General features: G+C 39.2%; 1 protein-coding gene across 4 annotated transcripts in view; it reads left to right on the forward strand.

The window, feature by feature from the left end:
* Positions 1 to 24,985, forward strand: part of ZNF608 (zinc finger protein 608) — a 115,223-nt gene that overhangs the window by 48,145 nt on the left and 42,093 nt on the right. For all 4 annotated transcript variants that reach the window (XM_017514081.2, XM_037733305.1, XM_017514080.2 and 1 more), the window contains one exon: positions 3,305 to 3,560. In XM_017514081.2, coding sequence (XP_017369570.1) covers positions 3,305 to 3,560 — 256 coding nt within the window. The remainder of the gene's footprint in view (positions 1 to 3,304; positions 3,561 to 24,985) is intronic.

Below are 24,985 nucleotides of genomic sequence, written 5' to 3' on the forward strand. Positions count from 1 at the left end.
CAGCCACTCCAAAAGGTGTTTTTACGTGGCAGGTATGTTACTTTTTAAAACATTCCAATTTTGTTTGTACCAACACTTTAAAAATTAGGGAAGAATTTAAATGTATCCTATTTCGTAAAATAACAACTGGATAATATGCCCTGCTGGGCCCGCATTCCTCGTGGTACCTATGGGAATGGCAGTTCTGAGCCACCATGAGACAGCCTGTACTGCAGTTGAAAAACGAAAAGAGAAATTCACTTGTCCAAGTCAAAGATGTGAACCTTGAAACAATAGCAACTATCGGGTTTAAGGCTTATAGACTATTACCGCATTGGGGCGCTATTTATGATTAAGTTTATATTTATAGTCAAACTCTGAACCTTAGTTTTCTCATTTTAGAACAAAAAGGTTCTTTCTGTAAATATCAATTGAACTTTGGTGGTTACACTTGGATTGTGTTACTTGAAACAAACACAATTAACTTACAGGTAGGCCCAGAGTACTCTGGCTTCTCCCTTCAAGGCAGCCAGATTCCATAGAAATTTGATCTTAGAAATTACATCAACATCCCAGAGAGAGAGAGAGCAAAAGAGAGAGGGGTGTGTGTGTGTGTGTGTGTGTGTGTGTTTGTTTCTGCATGCAGCTATATCTATAGGTATCTATAGGTGGAGTTATGTTGAAATAAGGATTTAGTCTAGAAACTGTTGTGATAGGATTTGTCGTCACTATTAGGCGGCTGAAGGATGCATTTGTTGTTGTTTTTAAGAGACAGGGGCCTGCTTGTTGCCCAGGCTGTAGTGCCATGGCATGATCATAGCTCACAGCTGCCTTGAATTCTTGGGCTCAGTTGATCCTCCCACCTCAGCCTCTTAAGTATCTGGGACTACACACATGCCACTGTGCCTAGCTAATTTTTAAATTCTTTTTTGTAGAGATGAGGTTCTTGTTGTGTTGCCCAGGCTGGTCTCCAACTCTCAGCCTCAAGTGATACTCCTGCCTTGACCTCCCAAAATGTTGGGATTATAGGTGTGAGCCACTATACCTGGCCAAGAATTTGGCCAAGAATTTTCCACAACTTTCTAGTTGTTGAAAATGGGCCTCAGAGAGGTTAAAGGACTCTCCAGGGTCATAAGCTAGTTAACACCGGAGTTATTATAGGCGCCAGTCCTAGTGTTAGCATGTCTTGCCACCATAACTCTTATTGCCCCATTATGTTCTCATCTCCAAACCAGAGAACTGATGCACTGTGAGACTCTTCACCTCTACTTTGATTCCATTTTCTTGTGTATCCAATTCAAGCTACATTTGTTCCTTTGGTATTAATGTAGGCTGTCTATCAGGTGATGTGAAGAATGTTTTCAGAATAATGTTCTATTTTGTCTTTTCAATTTATACACATGACATCAAATTGCAGTCAATTTACAACTAACTATACAAATTAAGAAGTTGGAAAGCGTGCAAAAAAAACCAACTGGTTTATCATTTTCTTTGGTCTTTATTTTTAATTCTGGAAAGTGCTTCTGATCTCAGCCAGTCTTTTAGTGCTAATAAAGACTACGAGGTAGCATTGTTTTTTCCCCCCTTAAATTTCCTCTCTCAGAACCCCTTTGTTCATTTGTCAGCTCAGTTTTAAAATAAGAACTATCAGTGTGAACTTTGATCCACATTAAGCTACATTTACACAAAAGCATAAATCACAGTATCTGGGGCTTGGGGCTGTTAAATGCTTTTCTTTCTTGGGCTCTGTGATCAAGAATGCAGAACAATAAAAAGCGTGGAGCAAAAGAAGTTTTATGGCAGCTTTGAGAGCAGGAAATTAAGTTTTTTTAACATGCAGATGGGTGAAAGGCTGTTCTGTTGCATCTTGGATCACTCAGGCAAATGAACGTCAGTTTATCATTTTAGTGAAATGCAAACTGTAGAAATAGTTCCTACAGTCATATGAACAAGAAGCCCACACAGATGACTGCTTCAGCTGTTTAACTAGGAGCACACTTCCTCATATGACTCTTGAAATACACTCTTTTTGTTTTGTTTCTTTTCAAAAAAAACCGACAAAGACTATATACTATTATGCTTATAGCCAAGTGGCTACTAAAGATAATTTACAGTGGATAACTGGGAATCTGTGAACAGCAGAATAAGGTAGCATTTTACCAGAATGATCTTCGATGTGTCCTTTTTACATATAGGATTTGTTAGCCCACCTGATAATACATGCGAGGTGTCATCCCTTAAATGTAGGCGGTTTCTATGCGCAACATGAAGACATAGGTAATCTGGAGTCCTGGTACAAATGGGCTTTGCATTTGGCATTTTCGCAACCAATCATCAGTGTGAAGGCTCTCTGCAGCAGTCCCAGCAGTTGTGACAATGGGCCAGATGAATGTACTCTTAAGTAGCACATGCATAGCCTTTGGTTTCATTATGGCCAGACTTTTAAACTTTTTGTGACGAAGAACTCCTTTGCTGCTCTCCGGGGGATAGCGGTGCAAAAGAGATATCATGGCATCACAAGATCTATAGTTGGCTGCGATTTGTATTTCCTATATTTAGAGAGATGGTGGCTGAGCCTTAATCAAACTCATTAGGGATCTTTAGCAGTTTAACCATGGAAGGATTTGTGCATTGGAGAAACTCAAGTTATGTTGATGTTGGGTTCATGCATTCATCTCCCTCCTTGTATGAATTCTGCTAAACTTTACAGTAGAACACTTAATTAGGAGTTGATGGTTAATACATGCAAACAATATCCAGTTTATGTGTTTTGGTGTAGATAATAAAGTTTATATGTTTTATGTATTCAGCAAAGCTAAGATAATAAAGTTTATATGTTTTATGTATTCAGCAAAGCTAATGTATTTTAGTAGTGATTTAATTCATTATGGTTTATAAAGTACTTTGAAAACAATTTTAGTTCATCTCTTAAATTATTAGTGTTTATTGGAGTTTCTCCTTTGGAAAATGTTATCATTTTTTAAGTAAGATTTTGTTACATGTGAGAAGTAGCATTAATTTTGCAAAACATGTTTCATTCACATCTGCTGAGGCTAACAGTTGTCCACTGATGAATTCAGAAGAACACTGAAGGCCTGCTTATGATTCAGGGAGCTAGCTCTCTGTTTACCTTGTTTGGCATGAAAAAAGAAAATGCTCATTTCTATTCTACTTTATATTTTGGCACCATTAAAACACTCAAAGCATATTATAATTGCAAATGGATTTTGGAATGGTGATATATTCTAGAAGTGATATAAGCAAATTGCATTAAAAGGAATTCACAGAATGCAGCACCTCTGCAGTAAGCCTGTCTGTCTTTCAGGTTGACCCCCTGTTTACAGTGCCAGCGCCACCACCGCCGATTTCCAGCAGTCTCACGCCTCAGATTCTACCCTCCTACTTTTCCCCATCTTCATCCAATATTGCAGCACCGGTTGAACAGCTTTTGGTTCGCACTCGTTCTGTGGGTGTCAATACATGTGAAGTTGGAGTAGTGACAGAGCCAGAGTGTCTTGGGCCCTGTGAACCCGGGACCAGTGTCAATTTGGAAGGGATCGTGTGGCATGAAACAGAAGAAGGTAAATACAATTTATTTTTATCTATTTCCCCATGCCCTCTTCCCCACGATGTATTTATGTCCACCTATGAGGAGAATTTGTTTTGTGGTATTCAGAGAGGAAAGAAAAGTGGTTTTTTACGCTCTCTGGATTTGTGTTGAAATAAGAGCTGTATTTGTCTTGTGCATGGCTGCTTTTACGTTGTGGATGAGTCGGGTATTTCTAAAAGTGATTTCTCTTCTTTAAGTGCTAACATGGAAGGACTGTGAAAAGCAGGGTCAGGGTTTACTCTAACCCCTAAAAGGTATTGTGGAAATTAGGAAGGGGGATAGAGCTCAAGTTAATTTAATTCTTAGGGTGCCAACCAATGTGTTTGTCTTGCCATGGTGGTTTCTGCGTTGTACAGGCTTATATTTCCTTTCTGAGTTGAGCCAGGGTTCTTGCACATAGTGAGGACCATTGTCATGATGTGGTGTGGCCAGTTGGTGCTCAGGAATAATGAGGCCAGGGCCAAAGACTTAAGCCCCAGTTAAGCCGGTCACTTCTCTTCTAGGGCCAGAGACGTAGAACATTTTCTGCTCCTTAACTCGGCAAGCCATTTGGCAAAGGCAATGCGTTAGTCACGAGAGAAACAAGGTTCAAAGGAAATGGATCAGGATTAATCTATCATTACTGTTGGAATGTAAATGAGAGCATATGCCATGCTGATAGTCAGTCCAAATCATGGTTGGCCATGTCTCATAGCACAGAATCACCAGGTACAAAGTGTTTCATATAGCCAGTGTCATTAACAAGCCAACAAATGATTGAAAACTGCCAAGGAGAGCTGCCGTGCTCCATTGGGGAATGAGAAGAGTAGAAGAGCTAAGGGAAGAAGAGTGCCCCAGGGTGCTTCAGAGTGCACCAGGGAACAAAGGAAAATGAAGGCGTGGGGGAACTCTTCCCCTCTAAGTTAGATTGGTCAGAGATAAAGGAGATGACAGTCATTGAGATCATGGTTATTTGCCAGAGGAGTAAGGGCAGGATGAGGGTAACAAGAAGGGTCCGAGACTCACAATTATTCATTCGATTCGTCTGAATCAAGGGGGAAAAATTGAGGGCTGCAACTCAAAGGGAGAAGGTGACATGTATTCAAAAGTGGCTGAGTGGATGGGGAATGGGGATATATTGAGGGTAATTGCTGGGCAAGAAGTAGTTGATACAAAAATAGTTAAAGATAGTGACAAACTGGGGGATGAAAGAAGAGAATAAAATTCAATGAAAATCAGATGACAAGTGTTAAGCATAATACTTAAAAAAGGTAGAAAATGGCTCAAGGTGTTTCAAGATAGAAAGCACAGATTCTTAGAGAACTCTGAATTCTACATATTACATTAGACATAGTCTTGTAGGATATGTTTCATAATTAAATAAAAATATTTGTACCTAGCATTGGTAAGTATAAATTAAGAATATACAAGAAAGGATCAGAGAAAGAAACTGAAAGGAGCTATGGTTAGCTCTTGTTTGCTCAGAGGGAAGGGATTAAAATTTACTTTTTTTTTTTGGCTTTAGAAATTTTTGAGTTTTGGGTTTCTTCTTTCCTTGGACTTTTAATTTGGGTTTTTCAGATATTCTGGGAAGTCATTTAAAACAATACTGTGGAACCACATGGAGAGGAATTGATGTAGAAGGAGCTAGAATGTGTCTCATTTTGCTTGCCTGTTCGGTCACCCTCCAGTACAAGGGGTCCCGTATGGGCAGCAAGCTTCTATCACGTTATTCTCTTGGGCCGTGCACAATTTGCCTTCCCTTAGATTTCCACTAAGGGAAACGGTGGATAAGGCTTTCAAACTGACACTTCAGTGTGAAAAGTCTCAAAAAGGAATCAAGACATTAATAAGGCCACAGTGAATTTGTTCAGGTGCAGATTTTCAGGAACAGAAAGAGTAAGGGTTAATTTCCCTAAACTTGAACATCAGATTTTTTTGTACTTGGATAATTTACTCATTAGGGTGAAGCGCTGTCTTCCCATTTCTTAGCTGTGACTTAGCACGCCCATCAGTTTATTGCTTGTCATGATTTTATTTATTCAAGTGTGGAGTAGGACTGAGTTCCTGCAGTGTGACCTCACTGGGTGGTAGATGCTGTAAAATTAGCCACAGACTTTCTGGAACAGCTACAAAGCTTGGGTTATTTTTCACTTTGCTTAGAAGTCTGCTTAGTTTTGACTTTTAACCTTAGCCTCTTCTCAAAGATAGGATTATTTAGGGAAAAATCGGTGTTTAAAAACTATAGCAGTACCTAAGTTGATGTGGAATTCTGGGCATATGCTTAAAGAGCTGTAAGATATTATTACTACTATTATTATTTGATAGTGATATACATAAAGCCTCACCAGCTCCACTCTGTCCTCTGAAAAATTGGTCTCCTGAGTCCAACGTAGCTGCTTTTATATGTTCTCCGATCCATCCATCTCTGTGGGTATCTGCACATTCATACAACAGACTGATAGCTTTAGAAGGTTTTCAGGCTGTTGGCAGCTCCAGCCTTCTTTTTACTGCCTCACATTTTCCAGGATTTGGAATGTGTGGATGTTTACTGTGGTGACAAGAAGGAGCTGGAGCTGTTAATAGAGTTATTCTTGCTGAATAAACTAAACTTCTGACCTCCAAAGAATTTAAGAACTCGTCTTCATAAAGGCCTGGGTCATAAGATGTATGTTTAACGTGCAACCATCTGCAAGAGCGTTCCATTTGCATTTTTTCTCACTGCAGCGTGTTTAAAGCTCTTGTACCAATTTAAAAATTAAACCCACTTGACCATTAATTTTTCCCTTTTGGGAAAAACAAAGAGACACACAGAACAAACACATTGGGAGCCAGTTATTTGGCAGAGCTGAAAGAGAGGGATTCCGGGAGAAGGGGAGGGGAGAGTAAGCTACAATAGTTTTGTGGTATGAGGTTTCACTAACAAAGAGCTTCAAGTCGAGCATTTATAAAACTGTCAGGTGCCTTTGACTAATGTCCTGTAGATGGAGTTGAATAAAACCCCTCGTCCCTGGTATTTTCACTTTGAGAGTATTGTGTAACTTGGTAGTGTTTTCCACAAACCTAATTTGTTACATCTGTTCATATGTGTGTGAAGGTCATATATGTGCGTGTGTTTTAAGATCCTAGAATTGTAAGAGTTCATGTCTGCCCTCTTTGGGGAATATTGAATAGTACTGTGATTTCTTTGGATGGTGGGGAATAGCAAGACTGGACTAGGAAAATCCCCATTCAATACTTAATTGTTTCCCGTGTTTGGCGTTTCTCGTTAGAGGAGGATTCTTTGAGTCATAGTGTTTCCCTTAGTGTTACTGCCGGTACATGAAGTACTGGTTGTCTAAGAGCCAAGTTGTGCTCAGGAATAAAGTGTTACTAGTGAAGTTCCCTCTGGAAAAAATGGATGGGTTTCAGATCATGCCTAATAGGAGAGAAAAACTATTACTGCATTTGGATGTTTGATTATTCTTTAAGGTGAATGCATAGGAGCAATGATGTATTGTACAAAATTACTCACAGATGTTGGAAAGAATTTCCCTAGCATGTATTCCTGCCATTTGGGACACACATGCCTCTGTATGGGCATTTTTTGCTCTTTAATAAATAAATAAACCAGAAAAAACATGGTATGTATAGCAATGTGTGCAAATAGATATGTGCTGAACTTAGTAGCCTTTATGAATGTGTTTGTTTCTGATTTTTATTGAATTCTGTTTCTTATTGGCTTTTTTTTTTTTGGCCTTACCTGAGAATGCACTTGGTTAGGCTGAGAACAATCCGTTGCCATTGTTATGACTGTTATTTACTAATGCTCTGCCTCTCTGTCATTCACAATCCTTTCACTTTCTTACTGGTTATTTACAGCCATTGAAGAAAAAGTGAGAGAAAGAAAACTGGTACTTGCCAAAGACGGTTCTCAGTACTGTGCCTTTGAATCGCCTTGGGAGCTTTTTCAGGTGTTTGTTTAGTCTCGGTTGGCATTTTGGTATTGGTGTTTTGTCAAAGTTCCCTAGGGGATTCTAACGTGCAAACAAGGCTGAGAACCACTGTCTCACGGCAAAGAGTGGATGCCCTAGCCCTTTGCAAGTTCCTTGACCTTTTCCATTGAAGGAAGACACATGCATTATTACTTTGCTTTCCCAGGTGTAAAATGGACGTAGGGACTCCTGCTTACCCCACAGTGCAGATAGTGTCTATCGAGATCCTCTGATGAGGGAGCAGGGTTGTTTAATCACTGTGCTGACGAGAAAGAGGGTCTGGCTTTGCTCCTCAACATGAACTGCACAGAGGATTTAAGAGGCTTAACAAACAACTGGTAGTACCACTCTTCCTAATTCATTGACATGGGGAGAGTGCACCTTCCTTTCTGTTGATTTCTCAAATGAGCCAGATGCATACTTTTCTTTCTGTGTGCCCTCCGCTGAATTATTTTTGAGACATTTTAGAAACCCATAGTATTAAGGAAAGTTGTTGGCAACTTAAAATAGTGACTATCATTGTAATGAGAAGACTCAGTACCAGGTGTGAGAGGAAGAATGCTGTTTGTATGAGGACCTTCTTCATCTGATGCATTTTTCAAGGAAGGAAACTGATTTTGGGAATCAGTGTTTTCAGGGTAATTAATTGGAGAAAGAAATGATTCTTTTTTTTTGAGACAGGATCTTACTTCGTCGTGCATACTGTAGTGCAGTTGTTGTGATCATGGCTCACTGCAGCCTTGATATCCTGGGCTCAGGTGGTCCTCCCACCTCAGCCTCCCGAATAGCTGAGACCACAGGTGCACACCACCACACCCAGCTCTTTTTTTTTTTTTTTTTTGTATTTTTTGTAGAGATGAGGTTTTACCATGTTGCCCATGCTAGTCTCAAACTCCTGGGCTCAATCCATCAACCCACCTTGGCCTCCCAAAGTGCTGGGATTATAGTGCACCATCTTACTCAGTCTCAAGCTAATTAGTCAAAAGGCAATCCTTTGTAGTGGAATATGGATCTGTGGTATTGTTATTCCTATTCTGCAGTATTTCCTTAACAATCTTACTGCTGAAAATATAACTTTTCTTTTGAAATTCTGATTAACTTGAGGCGAGATTAAACGTTAATCCAGGCTTACTTTGTATTTGCAGTAACAGCATGGAGTTGGTACAGTACTTTACAGAGTGAAATATTATTTATTGAGGTATGTCATCGTGACTTTATCAGTTCAACTTTGACTCTCAGGAGGAGTAAGAGGTCTGTATTTCGTTACCGTGTCCAAACAGTGGCAATGCTAACAATGCAGTAACAGGGAACTTGAGATTGAGATGGCTAATAGGCATGCTTCCTATCACTCCTATGCTACGTGGAGATAAATCAGCATCCAGTATGTGAATTGGGCAGGTGAGCATGGCTGTTTACTCACCATGCTAATGAGAAAAAGGGTCAAGGGGTGAGCTTCAACCATGAACTCTACAGAAGTTTTGAGGGGCTGGAAGAACTACTTAGTTAGTGCCACTCTGTATTGGCTATGAACTTTCCTCTTGTCTTCCTGGGCCATCTTGCCATGGAAGCTGTCGGTGAAAGTGTGGATGGTTCCTCGAAGTTCATCATCTCTGCAGCAGTGCAGCTCAGGGTAGCAGTGAACTTCCAAAGTACACAAGTGCTACCCACTTTCACGTGGAAAAGGCAACCCAAATAGCAAATCAAATTGACTGGACCATACACCATCTTAGTTTCCTCTGACGATTCTGAGTACAATGATGAAAAAAAAAATCTTTTTAGTAAAAATAAAATGGAATTAAGGATGTATAACAAGCAACAAAACTCATCAAGGTATTTTCATTTTAAGATTGATGAAACAAACGTTACCAGCTTCACAGAAAAATATGGAAGGTAAAAAAAATGGAAGACAGGACTTCACATAGGCATACAATAGACAGTCAATAAAGTGTACTGAATGGGGAGAAAGGAAGGAAGGAAAGAATTGTCCTGGGTTCTGTGCCATTTTCCTGGATTTGAGGTAATGCAGCTAAATTTGGATGTGATGAGTGATTGTGTATTTTGTTGGAAAGCAACAACATAGACTGTCACTTTATCTCTTGTCAATGTGAAAAACAAGCTGCTGTTGAATAGGATTCAATTTAATGTTTTTAGATCAAATATTTGTTTTTTGGTGTCATTTGTGTATATATTTTGGTGGTGACTTAGGTGCTAAGTAATGAAGCAATAAGTTTAAAATTCACTGTGTAAAGACATTGTTACCTCTTTTTTTGTATTGGTTGAGATTGTAGCCAGGTTTATTCTTATATGCGAATATATAATGGAAAAGTTTAGTTTTTTTTCTTAGGACTTAGGTATAGTAAAAGATGTAAGCACTATCTTGTAATATTTGTGTGTATGTGGTGTTGTTCTGCTTTTTAATCTTCTTCCTGTAAAGAGGAATTAGTAAGAAAATCTTGAGTGTCTTAGTATTATAGTGACTTTGAGCCAAAGATATATTTTCTAATTACAAAATGGAAATAGTCTCACTGGTTGCAAAGAATAGTTTGTTGTCCTAGGTAGGCATTTGATTCAAATATTTCACTAACATTTAAAAAATAAGTTCTCATAGCAGCTTTATTGAGATATAATTCACATAACTTATAATCTACCCACTTAAAGAGAATAATTCAGTGTTTTTTGGTATATTCAGAGTTGTTCAACCATCACTACAATTCATTTCAGAAAATTTTTATCACCCTAAAGGAAACCCCGTATCCATCAACAGTCACTCCCACTTTCTCCAGGCCCATTTTGTTGATTTTTACATCATTGTCCTTGATTCTTTGTTGTTTTCATGTGTAAACGTGTATGTTTTGTGGATCGTAGAAGGGACTGGTTTGTTGAGTACTTACTTTGTGCCAGGTGTTGTGCTAGGCATGTTTGTCAGGTCATGATTTCCTTTAATCCTCAGAACCAAATCCAAAGTAAGCCCACTGTCGTGATCTGTATTTTAATAAAGGAGACTTAGAAAGGGATTCACCTATGCCAGGTGGCACACCTGGCAAGTGGGAGAGAGTCTGACTTTGAACACACTGTGATTGGACTTTCAGAGCCCTTGCTCTTCACACAATTCCTGGGTGTTCTGGATTTCTGTCTACCCCTTCACAAAAGTTCCTGTATATTTTACAAAGTGCTCTTTGGAAAGGGAGTCAAATGTGATGTAATAACTGGAGTTTATTTTTAAACACAGAATGATAGGAATTTCTTTATACTTCTAGCATCTGATTTTGGCAGTAGTATTTGAATCAGCTTCAGCTGGGTTGATGTATATAAACCATCACTTTCAGCCCCACTATGCTGCGAGCTTCTTAAGTGCACAAATTCCATCTGTTTTGTTCACTGTTGGCTCCCCAGCGCCTGGCGCAGAGTAAGCGTGCCATACATATTTGTTGAATGTTGAGTAAATTCGTGGAACAAAGTGATATGGTCTTGATACCTGTTTGAGTAGTGTAGCTTTCTAGTCAGGAATATGTTACTTCTAAATTAAGTTTGGTCTAGATAATTGAAAATAGAGAAATCTACTTTGCCATTGATATAAAAAAATCCATTATAAAATCTCATTACATTTTATTATATTTCAGCTTTCAACCTTGTTGTTAGATTAATCTGCCCAAAAAAAGATGAACAAAATATTTGACATACTTTTTCCCTTAAATCATTCATAGCCTCAATATGGTTTTTATTTTCTGATTATAAAAGGAATACATGGCATTTTACGAGATTCGGGAAAAAAAGTAAAAATGTAGAAGGGAACAAAATCTATAATCACAATTTTGGTGACCACTTAATATGTTAATTCACTTTCTTTCTTTCTTTCTTTCTTTCTTTCTTTCTTTCTTTCTTTCTTTCTTTCTTTCTTTTCTTTTCTTTTCTTTTCTTTCTTCTTTCTTTTCTTTCTTTCTTACTCTAGGCACAGTGTTGTACAGCAGGTCTCTAATCATTTTGAAAAACTAAAACTTTATACCTGTTAAGCAGCAGTTTCCCCTTTTTCCCACCCACAGTTGCTGATAACCACCATTCCACTCTGTTTCTGCCTGGCCAACTACTTTAGATACTTCATATATGTGTAATGATTATGTAACTGGCTTACTTCACTTGACATAATATCCTTAAGGCTCTTGCATGGTGTCACATGACAGGATGTCCTTTTAACATGCTGAATAATATTCCAGTGTGTGTCTCTTCCTCAATAATATTCCAGTGTGTGTCTGTTGTTCCTCATTTTCTTTTTTTTTTTTTTTTTTATTTTTTGAGATGGAGTCTCACTCTGTCTCTCAGGCTGGAGTGCAATGGGGCAATCTTGGCTCATGTAACCTCTGCCTCCCGGGTTCCAGCGATTCTCCTGCCTCAGCCTCCTGAGTAGATGGGATTACAGGAACATGCCACCATGCCCGGCTAATTTTTTGTATTTTTAGTGGAGGCGGGGTTTCACCATGTTGGCCAGGCTAGTCTCGAACACCTGACCTTGTGATCTACTTGCCTTGGCCTCCCAAAGTGCTGGGATTACAGGTGTGAGCCACTGTGCCTGGCCTATTCCTCATTTTCTTGATCCATTCACCCATTGATGGACACTGAGTTTGCTTCCATATGTTGGCTATTGTGAATAATGCTGTGATGAACATGGGGATACAGACATCATTTCAAGATCCTGATTTCAATTTGGATAAATAACCCAGAAGTAGAATTGTTATCTTTTGATTTTTTAATAATAGCTGTCCTAATAGGTATGAGATGGTGTCTTATGGTTTTGGTTGCATTTCCTTTGTGGTTAGTGATGCTGAGCACTGAGCATCGTCACACATACTTGTCGGCCATTTGTGTGTCTTTGGAGAAAAGTCTATTCAAGTGTTCCACCAAATCCCACCTTTAGAAAAAATAAATAAATAAAAGAGGCAGGGTCTTGCTCTGTCACCCAGCCTGGAGTGCAGCCTCAAACTTTTGGGCTCAAGTGATCCTTCTGCCTCAGTCTCCCAAGTAGCTGGGATGGGCCTACAGACGTGTGCCACCATACCTGGCTAACTCTTTTGTGGAGGCGGGTACTCACTGTGTTGCCCAGGCTGGTGTTGCACTTCTGGCCTCGAGTGATCCTACCTTCTTGGCCTCTCGAGTTCCTGGGATTATAGCAAATAACAAATAACCCAATGAAAAGTTGTGTAAAATAGGGCAGTTGGGTGAGCCACCTGGCCCCATTTTGCACACATTTTCATTGAGTTATTTTTAAAATATTTTTTGCTATTGCTTTGAAGGAGTTCCTGTTTTGGATATTAACCTTTGTCAGAAGCAGAGTTTATAAATATTTTTCCATTCCTTTTTTTTTCACTTTGTTAATTGTCTCCTTTACTATGTGGAATCTTTTTAGTTTCATATACAGCTAGTGCTCGACTTACGACCATGATTGGTTCCAACAGACCAGTCGTAACACGATTTGGTCGTAAGTTGAGTAGGCTATATGCACGCGGAGATGGTAGTGCTGCCGGAAGCTGGTCCGCACTGTCGTACGCCCAGCTGGGCAATGTTTGCCCTGCCAGACGCGGAGCAGTCGTAAAGTCGAATGGTCGTAAGCTGCATAGGTCGTAAGTTGATCAATACCTGTAGTCCCACTTGGCTATTTTTGCTTTTGTTCCCTTTGTCTTAGTGTCTTTATTGAGATCATTCAGTGGATAAGGTTTTTTTTGTTTGTATTTTTATAGAGGTGGGGTCTCACCATGTTGCCCAGGCAAGGCTTGAACTCCTGGGTTCAAGTGATCATCCTGCCTTGGCCTCCCAAAGTGCTAGAATTACAGGCATGAACCACTGTGCCCGACCTGGTTACACTTTTTAAAAAGGCTGCTTTGTAAGAGCAGTTTTAGGTTCACAGAAAAATTGAGAGGAAGGTACAAAGACTTCCCACATATTCTTTGCCCTCCCCACACATGCATAGACTCTCTATTATCAGCATTCCCCACCAGAGTGGTACATGTGTTACAGTTGATGAATCTAATTGACACACCATCACCCAAAGCTCATAGTTTATATTATATTAGGGTTTGCCCATGGTGTGATACAATCAGTGAGTTTAGACAAATATATAATAACCTGTATTCACTATGTAGTTCTATACAGTATGTGCACTGCCCTAAAAATCTTCTGTGCTCCACTTATTCACCTCTCCTTCCCCCATCCCTAGCAACTAGTGATGTTTTCATTGGCTCCATTGTTTTGCTCTTTCTAAAATGTCATGTTGTTGGAATCATTCTGTAGACATTTCAGATTGGCTTTTTTTTATTTTCTCAGACGAAGCCTTGTTCTGTCACCCTGGCTGGAGTGCAGTGGTGCAATCTCAGCTCACTGTAACCTCTATGAGTTCAATCAATTCTCCCGCCTCAGCCTCCTAAGTAGCTGGGATTACAGGCGCCTGCCACCACACCCAGCTAATTTTTGTATTTTTAGTGGAGACGGGGCTTCACCATGTTGGCTAGGTTGGTCTTGAACTCCTGACCTCATGATCCATCCACATCAGCCTCCCAAAGTGCTGGGATTACAGGCATGAGCCACCGCTCCTGACCAGATAGGCTTCTTTTACTTGCAATATGCATTGAAGTTTCTTCCATGCCTTTTTGTGGCTGGATAACTCATTGCTTGTGAGTGCTGAATGTTATTTCATTGAGTCTGGATATATCACAGTTTATTTGTCCATTCACTCCTGAAGGACATCTTGGTAACTTCCAAGGTTGGCAGTCATTAATAAAGCTGCTGTAAACATCCATATGGAGGTTTTTGTGTGGACATAAAGTTTTTAACCGCTTTGGGTAAATAGCAGGGAGTGCAATTGCTAGATCATCTGATAAGAGTATGCTTCGTTTTGTAAGAACCTCCCAGACTGTCTTCTGAAAAAGTAGCAATACTGTTTGGCATTCTCACCAGAAATTTGGTGTTGTCAGTGTTGTGGATTTTGACCATTCTAATGAGTGTGTAGTGGTATCTCATTGTTTTAGTGTGAATTTCCTTGACAATATGTATGCAGAGCCTCTTTGCAAGTACTTACCAGGCATATGTATATCTTTTTTGATGAGGTATCTGTTAAGGTTTAGGCTTTTTTTTGTTTGTTTGTTTTTGTTACAGAGTTGTTTTCCTATTATTGAATTTGAAAAGGTCTTGGAATATTTTGGAGACATGGTTTTACTATGTCACCCACACTGGATTACAGTGGTGTGATCATAGCACATTGCAACCTTGAACATTTTGACTGAAGCCATACTCCCGCCTCAGCCTCCTGAGTAACTGGGACTACAGGTGTGCACCACCACACCTGGCTAATTAAAAAATAATTTTTTTTTTCCAGAGACATGACCTTGCTCAGTTGCCCAAGCTGGAATGCAGTACTACAATCATAGCTCACTGTAACCTTGAACTCTTGGGCTCAGATGATCCTCCCACCTTGGCCTCTCACTTGATCTTAGCCAAAAGGCTGAGATGCACTCCATGACCTTGGCCTCTCAAAGTACTGGGTTGGAGGCATGACCTACTATGCCTGGTCTTTAGTTTTTCTAATACAGATCTTATACATGTTTCTTTTACTTTTACATTACCTAAGTATTTCACCTTTTGAGTTGCTAATATAAATATTATTATGTTTTTAATTTCAAATTCTACTTACTCATTACTGGTATATAGGAAGTTGATTGACTTTTGTATATTAACTTTATATCCTGCAACCTTGCTATAATTTCTTAGTCATTCTAGGTAGATAACTTTAAAGTGTTGCCTTCTTTTAATCTTAACATTAAAACACAAGCATTTCTGATGTTATTAAAATACTCTCTAGGAAGCATTTTTAAAAATATCAAATATTCCATGGAGTGGACACACCAAAGCTTAATTTAAATTGCATTAACAATGGATATTTACAATTGCTTTCAAATTCTTAGACAAATATAAATAGCATTACATAATATATTTCTGTGTATGAAGGTTTTTTGTTATGTTTTATGAATTTGGAATTTTTATTCTGGGATCAATGTTCAGGAAACTGAATTGCTGAGTCAAGGTATACAAACATTTCTAATGTAGTGGAAACATATATTGCCTAACTGCTTTCTCCACGAGTTGTACCAGTTTATACTTCCTGGATTAGAGTGCCCATCTCAGTTATCCTTTCCAACTTAGGACTTGCTGATATTTTGATGACAAAGGGGATGAAGCTGCAAGCCAGAGGTATAGCTGTCAATGTTCATATCCAGGGTCCTACCCTAGGTAGAAAGGGAATGAGACTTTCTCCTCATAGTAAAAATCAAAGGTGTTCAGCAAGAGAAAGCAAGAGCACAAGTGATGCTCCCAGGAGACCACATGGCTGGGCGCTGCCTCAATGGAGGGCTTTGCTGGGGTGACAGAAAGTTTTGGATTTAACTTCCGCTTGTGTCTAGAATGACTTTTACAGCTCTTTCTTTCCCAGGTGAACGAAGTTAAAAGAGACTTTTAAATATGAAGAATTCAAACACTCGAGGGAGAAAATTAGTCTGTCAAGCATCCATGCTGAACTGGAAGGAATCTGATTTACTTGTGTTTCTGTCTCTGTAAACAGTTTCTTTTGGATTCTGCTTTTTCACGGTAAAGAAGGATGAAGGACAGGATTTTCCAGAAAACCCTTTGCATCTCATGATTTGTTTGTAGTATATAATTTGTCACTTGATGCATGCAGTGTGCAGTTTTCCCCGGCATGTCCAAGTGCTGTCCTGTCCCCTGCCACTGCTATTTCCTCTCTTAGTTTCTTTTTCCTTGGCTTCTTCTCTGTATCAAACTACAGCCAGAGGAAGAACCATCAAGGTCGTTTTTTAAAGTAATATCTACGAGAGGATTCCTATATGCCTTTCTGGGGCCTTTCTGTTCTTAAATAAGTTTGGCTGGTATTTTCCTGGCAAAAGGAAAATAGGTATAATATGAGAGAAGGCATATCATGGATTTTCAAAAGCTGTTCTCAGCAAAGAAAGTAGGCGGAATTAGGCTCGTGGGCACAATTGCAGGGTATCTAGCAAAGGCTGACTTAACCCAGTCAGGAGACCCAAGAAGGCAGAAAAGTGCTGTGAGGCAGGCAAGATGCTTACTGCTCATTTGATAATTTCTTGTAATTGAATAGGAAATTAATCAATTATACACACAGGCACGCGCGCGCGCACACACACACACACACACACACACACACACACACACACACATTATGCCCATATATATTCATTTCATAATTAAGTCTTCAGACCCAATACATGTAATTGAGACCCTTTCACAGTATTTCAGACTTTGGACATTAGCGATATGGCTGTTTCCTTTATGTGACACATGACACATTTGGTATGTCTGGACAATTAAGCACTTTTGCCTGGAGAACCTTCTTTTGCTCTGTCAACACCATCTAGTTAGCGTTTTCTCATTTATGGAGAAGATTCCCATAATTAGGCCCATTATTCTTATGGAAAAAGTGAGGTACAGAGTATCAAAATAAAACGACTGTGGGAAGTGTGTTCTTTCTGGATTTCTAGTTTTATTTGAAATTATTAGTCGTTCCTAGTTTTGAGTCTGTTTATGTGTGCATGAATATAACTAGCTATTTAAAATATATTCTATGAGGTAAATAAATAAACATTTGCTTGTCCATTTGAGGTTTTGACTGAAATGTGGAAACTTAATTCGGCTTATTGAGTGAAATGTTTTTAAAATTTAATATTCACCAAATATTTTTACAACAACACCTCAAATGTAATTTCCAACCATACATTTCTATACCAGGGAAAAAAAAATGACCCACTACTTCCTGTGCCTCAGAGAGTCAATGCCTTGTATTCTCCTGACCCAGTGGGCAGTTTTGATCCTGCCAGCTCTTTGAGAACTCACCTGTACATTTGTACAGTTTGTATACTGTCTTGTAGATGTCTTCCTGATATCCATGTTGACAGACAACTTTTGAAGTTACTCAAGTTGACAGAGCTGACTGAAAACATTTAATGTGTCTTATTTCACTTGAGCAGCCGCAGAGGCCAACTTGTTTAAAGAGAACCTGCAAAAGCTGCTTTCCTCAGCTTCAATGAGAAGACCTAGTCACTCTGCAGAATATGAAAAGCCATCCAGTTCCAGACAGGGCACAGAGTACACGTATAAAATTATTTATTGTCCAGACAAATGTGTGCGTGGGTATCAGGAGCACAGAAGAACCGTATAACCGGGACTGGGGCATTGGCTTGGCACCCTCTTGAAGCTGGCTGCAGTAAGCAAGCATGTAAGAGTCACTTTCAGTTCAAAAAGTCTTTAAATACTCAAGGGCAGACATATGAGGAGGCCATAGACCAGGAACCAGGACAATCTTGTAGCACCATGTTGAACTTGTCTCTTCCATAGACTCCTGCCTGACAGGGTGACTGAAGAGCATTGTCACATTCACAGCGATAGGTAATCTAATGGGATTAAGGAAATGGAGGGTCAGTTTCCAAAGAAGCAGAATAGAGTGAGCTACTTAAAATTATATTGGTTGCACATTAATCTTCAATGATTCAGAAGCAGAGCATTACCTTAAATTTCCCAGTCAGTTACTAGAGAATCCCTAAAGTATACACCCTCTAGGAAATCTCACTTTATATTTGGCTTTTGAATTAAAAGTCTTCTTAAAATAAATATCATCAGCCATACCAGTCCTCCTTAGCTTGCAGTTTCTTGCAAGTAGCACATTTCCAAGTATGGAATTTCAGCAAAGCACATCATATGTTGAGTGTGACTGTTAAGTATTTGAGACTGTAATTTAGCATCACCATCTTTATTTTCTCACAGTGAAGAAAATGAAGTATGGGGGAATCTATGACTTACATAGACATCGAGGCAGAGTCCAAAGGAGAACTGAAAGTACAGAGTTCTGTGGCTCTAGTGATGGCTTGGGAGGGATCTGGTTGTTCTGCCCACAAACACCCACCTCAAGTTTTCAGGATCAGGTGGGCTGGTATGTACTGAGTTCCTCCTCTGGAGAACGAGACTGGTAGCTAAGTCAGATCCCCTGGGGTCTGCTGATAAGTTGCTATTGCTGTTGTTTTTCCTCTAGAGTTGACTCTACCCTGACTACTTCTGATCAGGAGAGTCAGGCTTTATACTACGCTTTACCCAAGGGAGATGCTAAATACTCTACCAACGGATATGCAACTGTGACTTCCCGGCATTACTCAGGGTAAATTGTGTGTTTTGGAAAGTAGAAAGAGTAGTCTGGTGTTTACAGAGGAATATTAGGGGATTGTCAAGGAGCCTAATTTTGTGGTGTTCTTTCACTCTGTGAATTCTGGCAGTACAGCTTGCTGTGGTTCAGTGTTTTGTGTCATTCCTCTGTTCGTTTCATTCTGATCATTAATGAAAATCAACAAAAGTGTAGCAGGAGTGTCAGGCCAGTTGATAGACATAGTACAATTGATTACAGCCCAAAATGAAAACATTAAGATCACTTGAAGGCAGCCAAAGCCTTACTTCTATTACATATGAACTTCTTTTTTGGATCCATGAATAGTGAAAAGTATCTGGAGTTGACAGTACATGACTACAACAGCATGTGAGAAGTTATTTGCCTTTATAACCCCTCATGACAACTAACCAAAAAGTGCATTTATATTTCATACAAAACATTGTGTTTATTTAGACCCTCTGAAAGGGCGGGATTGTACAAATCAAGAAGCATCTGTAATATTGTGCTTAAAAATTCTTCTTTGTTCTTTTGGCTGCAGTAGTCTAACATGTAGCCATTTTGCAGATTTTTAAAATGTATTGTTGCAGAATCCTCAGGAGTTCGTGATATTTCAGTCATGACATCTATTGGACAAACCGTTTTTGAAAAATGACCTGTAGCTAAACCATGAGAAAAACCGAATTAAAACAAAATGGCATAATGGCTGTAACTTTGAGATTACTATAGTGTACTGATTTTAAAAGAAGGGAAAAGGGAGACCAGTTAAAAGGAAAAGGAAAACTAAGTAACTGGTAAACTTCCGTGGGGAACTCTCACTTCCCACTATGCCCATTTGTTATAAAAATACATGGACATATAATGACTTGATGAAGTGGTTTTAGAGTATTTCTGTTCCGTCCTCTCATTTTGCTGACATTATCCCCCATTCACTGTGAAAACTAATGCATTTTATGTAACCTGAGTATGATGTAGTTCAGAAATGCCTTAGGACTTGATAAGGTACGAGGGAAAAGAAGAACACTGGAAAATGGCACGGATCAGGTGTCAGGAGCCATACCAGTCCTCCTTAGTCTGCAGTTTCTTGCAAGTAGCACATTTCCAAGTATGGAATTTCAACAATGTCATCTGCCTTTTCTTACCATCTAGCTGTGTTTCCAGGCTTGGCCTCCCTTTCCTCATGTGTATAGTGAAGGGGTGGAGGTTGGAGTACATAATCTCTTGAAGACACCTGAAAATTCAGGTAGCAAAGGAGTGTTAAGATATTAGAGTGTTCTTCATGGCACAGTCAGGTAGCCAAGGAGTGTAAAGGTCTTAAGGTGTTCTTCATGGCAGCATCATTTCAGACTTAAAGGATTCTAAACAAAATTCTTAGCAAATAGCCCTGATGGCATTACCCATAGTGCGAAGTCCTGTTGAACGAGTAGGCGTGACTTGAGTCTCCAAAAACAGATCTATTTCTAGGATTCTTTCTTTACTCAAATCATTTATTAAATTAGTAGCACTTCTGCAGGTAAAGCGGGGTCTGGTTTGATTAGGCTGACACTTATTTTATGCTCTGATACACTCCAAAGAAGAATGAGCCCATTAAAGACATTATCTGGTAAGATTCCTAAGAGGTAGAGTCTTACCAGTTTCATTAGCAGATTTTGGAATCCCTGGTCGAATGTGCCTCTACAAGATCCAATTACTTCTAGTGCTACTTATATATACCTTGTATTAAGACTCCTTAAAATGCTCAAAAACCATTGTGAAATATAGGATTTATGGGATGCATGAGAGTTAACACATAAATGCAGTTGAATTTTCTTTTTAACTTTTATTCAGGTTATATGTATATGTAGTTTAAAGAGCCGCATAGCTCTGTAAGGCCCATCACAAAGAACAGTAGTTTCGTATTTCATCTTTCCCTTCACCTAGTTTCTGTTTTCCAGAGGCAACTCACTAAACTCTTTTAACTGGCATTTTTCTCTTTGTTTTGAAAACACATGTTTATATGGATATTTCCACATAAATATCCATATAATATCTGTTTTTTTTCAGTTTTAGGTATTTTATAGTAACTTCTTATTATGGACGGTAATGATTTAGCTCCCTTATTCACCCTCTCCTCGAACAAATACATCTTAACACCACCCACACTTTCGATAGTTATAAGTTAGGAGCTCTTCATTGCTATGTAACAAATTATTCTAGAGGATAGTACCTTAAATAACAAACATATCTCACAGTTTCCATGGGTCAGGAGTCTGGAAGCAACTTAGCTGGTGCCTCTGGCTCAGGTTGTCTCAGAAGGTTTCAGTCAAGCTGTCGGCAGGTACTACTGTCAGCTGAAGACCCCATCCAGTGGAGATGAAGGAGGCACTTCTAAGCTTCCTTACATTGTTTTTGGCAGGCTTTAATTCCTCACGGGCTATTGGACTTGCTATGCCACATGGGCCTCTCCATAGGACTGACCACAACATGGCAGCTTGCTTCCCAGCAAGATCACACACACAACACACACACACACACACATACCACACACACACACACACACACACACACACAGCACACACACACACACAGAGAGAGAGAGAGAGAGAGAGAGAGCACAAGAGCGAGTGAGCACACCCAACCCAAAATGGAATCTGTAGTATTTAAATAACTTAATGTTAGAAATGAGAGCTCATTACTTCTGTTCATTGTAAGTAAGTTTAGCCCACACCCAAGGGAGGCATCACACAAAGGTGTGAATACCAAGAGGCAGTGGTCATTAGGGGCCATCTTAGACGCTGTCCACCACAAGTAATTACGGTTAGGTCCGTATTCACTGTTTACTTTATGGCTATATAGCTATTATTTCAGCACAGCCATGTGCTATGATTACCTTTTCTGATCCAACTATTTTCCAAGAGTTAATAATTAACTTTTTTGTTTGCTTATTGTTCTGTGCATCCAAAATGACTCACCATTAACTGTCATGCCAGAATTATATGTAAGTTGCTTCTCAGTATGTTGAAATGCATCAAGTATTCGTTCTATACATTTTATCTTTTGGAATAGTTTCTCCCAGAGTTTTCTGACCTTTTCCAGTCTGGACTGATTGCTTAGGCATTATTCATAGCTATAAAAATCTGAATCTCTTTTGTATACCATTGTGAAGATGCCATTGCCTCTTATATTGGGCACCCTATTTCCTGACTATGTACTCATCTCTCTTGGTCTATCCCTTCATTTTGGTGGGTGCACATTTTCCAGTAGCTTCCTGAAGAGGGGTTTGTGGGAAGGTAAAATTTTGAAAGCTCAGATTGTTTAAAAAATGTCATGCATAAAAATGTCTTCTGTCTACCCTCATGCTTGATTGATAATGTGGTTACATGAAGAACTGGTTGAAAATCATTTTTCTTCAGACTTTTGAAGATTATGCTCCTTTGCTTTGAGCTCCCCAGTGTTGTCTCTGAGGAGTCCAATGTCATTTCTGATTTCAGATCTTGTATTTGATACCTACTGCTCCACACCAGAAACTCATCTTTTCTTTGTTTCCAGTATTCTGTCATATGTCAGTGCCATCCCTTAGCATGAATCTTTTTTTAAGGCAGGGACTTGTTCTTTCACCCAGGCTAGAGTGAGTAGCATCGTCCTAGTGCACTACAGCCACAAATTCCTGGGCTTAAGGGATTGTCCTGCCTCAGGCTTCCAAGTAGCTGGGACTTATGTCCTGCACCAATGTGCTAGGCTAATTTTTTTTTTTTTTTTTTTTTTTTTTTTTTTTTTTTTTTTTTTTTTTTTTTTTTTTTTTTTTTTTTTTTTTTTTTTTTTTTTTTTTTTTTTTTTTTTTTTTTTTTGTAGAGATGCGCTCTTCCTAGGAGTTTAAGGGTAGTCTTGAACTCCTGGCCTCAAGTGATGCTCCCAGCTCAGCCTCTGGAGTTGCTGGGATTCTTTCTTCTTTTTCTTTTTTTTTTTTTTAGAGACGGAATCTTGCTCTGTTGCCCAGGCTATAGTGCAGTGGCACTATCTCTGCTCACTGCAACCTTCACCTCCCTGATTCAAGTGACTCTCCTGCCTCCTGAGTAGCTGGGATTACAGGTGCCTGCCACCACACCTGGCTAATATATATTTTTTTTCTATTTTTAGTAGAGATGGGCTTTCACTATGTTGGCCAGGCTGGTCTTGAACTCCTGACCTCAAGTGATCTGCCTGCCTCAGCCTCCCAAAGTGCTGGAATTACAGGCATGAGCCGCTATGCCCGGCGTGGGATTCTTTTTTTTAATCTGTTGTGCTGAGTGTGGTTCTCTCATTGAAAATTCAAGGCCTGTAGTTTTGGAAATTTTATAGATATATTTCTTTGGAAAGGATGTAATTTTCATTTCCATGCTCTCACTCTTTCTTTCTGGAACTCTTTTTATGTAGAAGCTGAACCTCCTGTACCAATCTTCCTTTCTGATCTTTTCCCTTCTGTTTCAAAACTCTGGTTTATATGCATTTTGTATTTTCTGATTTGGGGAGAGTTTTTCAAATTTATCTTTGTTTTTTTCGTTTCCCGCTTATAGTTTTTATTTCTAAAAGCTTTTTATTTTCTTTTTTAGTTATTGGCATTGTTCTCTTAAAAAGCCTTCTATTCTGGTTTCAAGAATGAAGCATCTCCTTATTTCTCTGAAGATATTTAGCCTTTCTTCTTCTTCTTCTTTTTTTTTTTTTCAGCACTGCTTTTAATTCCTCTAAGTTTCTGTTTTGTTTGTGTGTGTGATTTGTCATCTGTATTTTACGTTGGAGAATTTCCTCAAATGCTTATAACTGTTGGCTGTCTGCTTCTATGAGTGGTGTGCTGAGAAGTTTGAAATTCTGCATACTTCAGTAGAACTGGTTGATGGTATAGGCAGACCTGGATAGATTGTTTCTGTAGAGTTGCAATTCCCATATTCCTTTTCTATTGCTTTGATCAGTATTCCCAGAAAAGGCTTGGCTGATTTCCTGGCAACCAACTTTCTTGGTGCCAGTTTTGGAAAAAAAAAAAAAAGAGAGTGAACAGCATTCGCTCTTTATTATATAAACTTTATGAACTTTGACTTAAATTTTCCCTTTTTTTTTTTTAAGTGGCTATAATATAATCCCCATTTTACAAATGAGAAAATTTTGAGAGCTTTAAGCTCCTTTGTTGCAATTTTTTCGTAGCTATCATTCCACGACCTAAAATTGAGATAATTTCAGTCACTATGGAATGTGCCATCATAATTATCCTTCCACATAGATCTAGTCACTTAATGTATCATTATTGTGGTTTGCTTGGCTTTTTTTTTTTTTTTTAATGTGGCTTCAGCAATGCTTGGTTTTCAGAAGACTCTAAGTTTGGGACTTAAAACAGCAGCATGTGAATGGGCCAGACTCCCCACAACCCAGCCCTACCTCCCTCCCTTATGGGTCCTTGCCAGATCATTATCTTAGGCTGGAGCTCTTTTTTATCTTTACTTATCAACATGAGCTGTTCACCAAGCTGATTTTCACAAACACTTCCAATGTTGACCAGCCCTTTAATACCTGCACATCTGAGAATCAAAGTCCCAGGAAAAGACAGATCTCATAAGCACTTCCCTTCTACAAGGGACAGATGCGTGGAAAGCACCTCATTAAAACCAAGGTACACTGTTGTGCTCTGTGGTAAAACCAAGGTGGCAGGGTGTATTCCCCAGACCCCAAAACACTCTGCTCACTTAGCCAAAGCACATTCAGTCACCTGTATTTTCAAGTTCTCCTTCTCAGCCTAGAAAGGTGCCTTTTTCTTCAGGCCATCTGCTTCAGAATAATAAAAGGCACTTGCCTACCTTCCTTGAGCAGAGGCTGTAAAAGGTGATTTTAAACATTGCATTGATAACTTATTTTGAGGCAGGGATTTTTCTCTCTCTTGTCCATGAATGTAGCCCCGGTGCACAGCACATTGGCAGCTACCAATAAATATGTGTTGTCTGAATGAATGAATGAATGAATGAATGTGAATGAAAAGGAAGTCAAGTGAAGTCATGACCTGACTTCAGCCTGACTAAAATCAATCTTCCCACTTCTGCCCCCCATCCCTCCCATGTTGCTCAAGTCCTACGCAGGCACTCAGAGGGAGCTTGTTGCCTGGAGTCTGTGCTGTTCTGCCAGTTGAGTCAATGGGTGACAGGCAGTAAACTGAAAGCAACGTTTTTATATCCTTAAAAGTGCTATCTCTGAGGAGCACAGTTTGTAATGTGGGAGGGAAAA

Source organism: Cebus imitator, unplaced genomic scaffold (assembly GCF_001604975.1).
Source record: "Cebus imitator isolate Cc_AM_T3 unplaced genomic scaffold, Cebus_imitator-1.0 Scaffold514, whole genome shotgun sequence".
Classification (NCBI taxonomy): Eukaryota; Metazoa; Chordata; class Mammalia; order Primates; family Cebidae; genus Cebus; species Cebus imitator.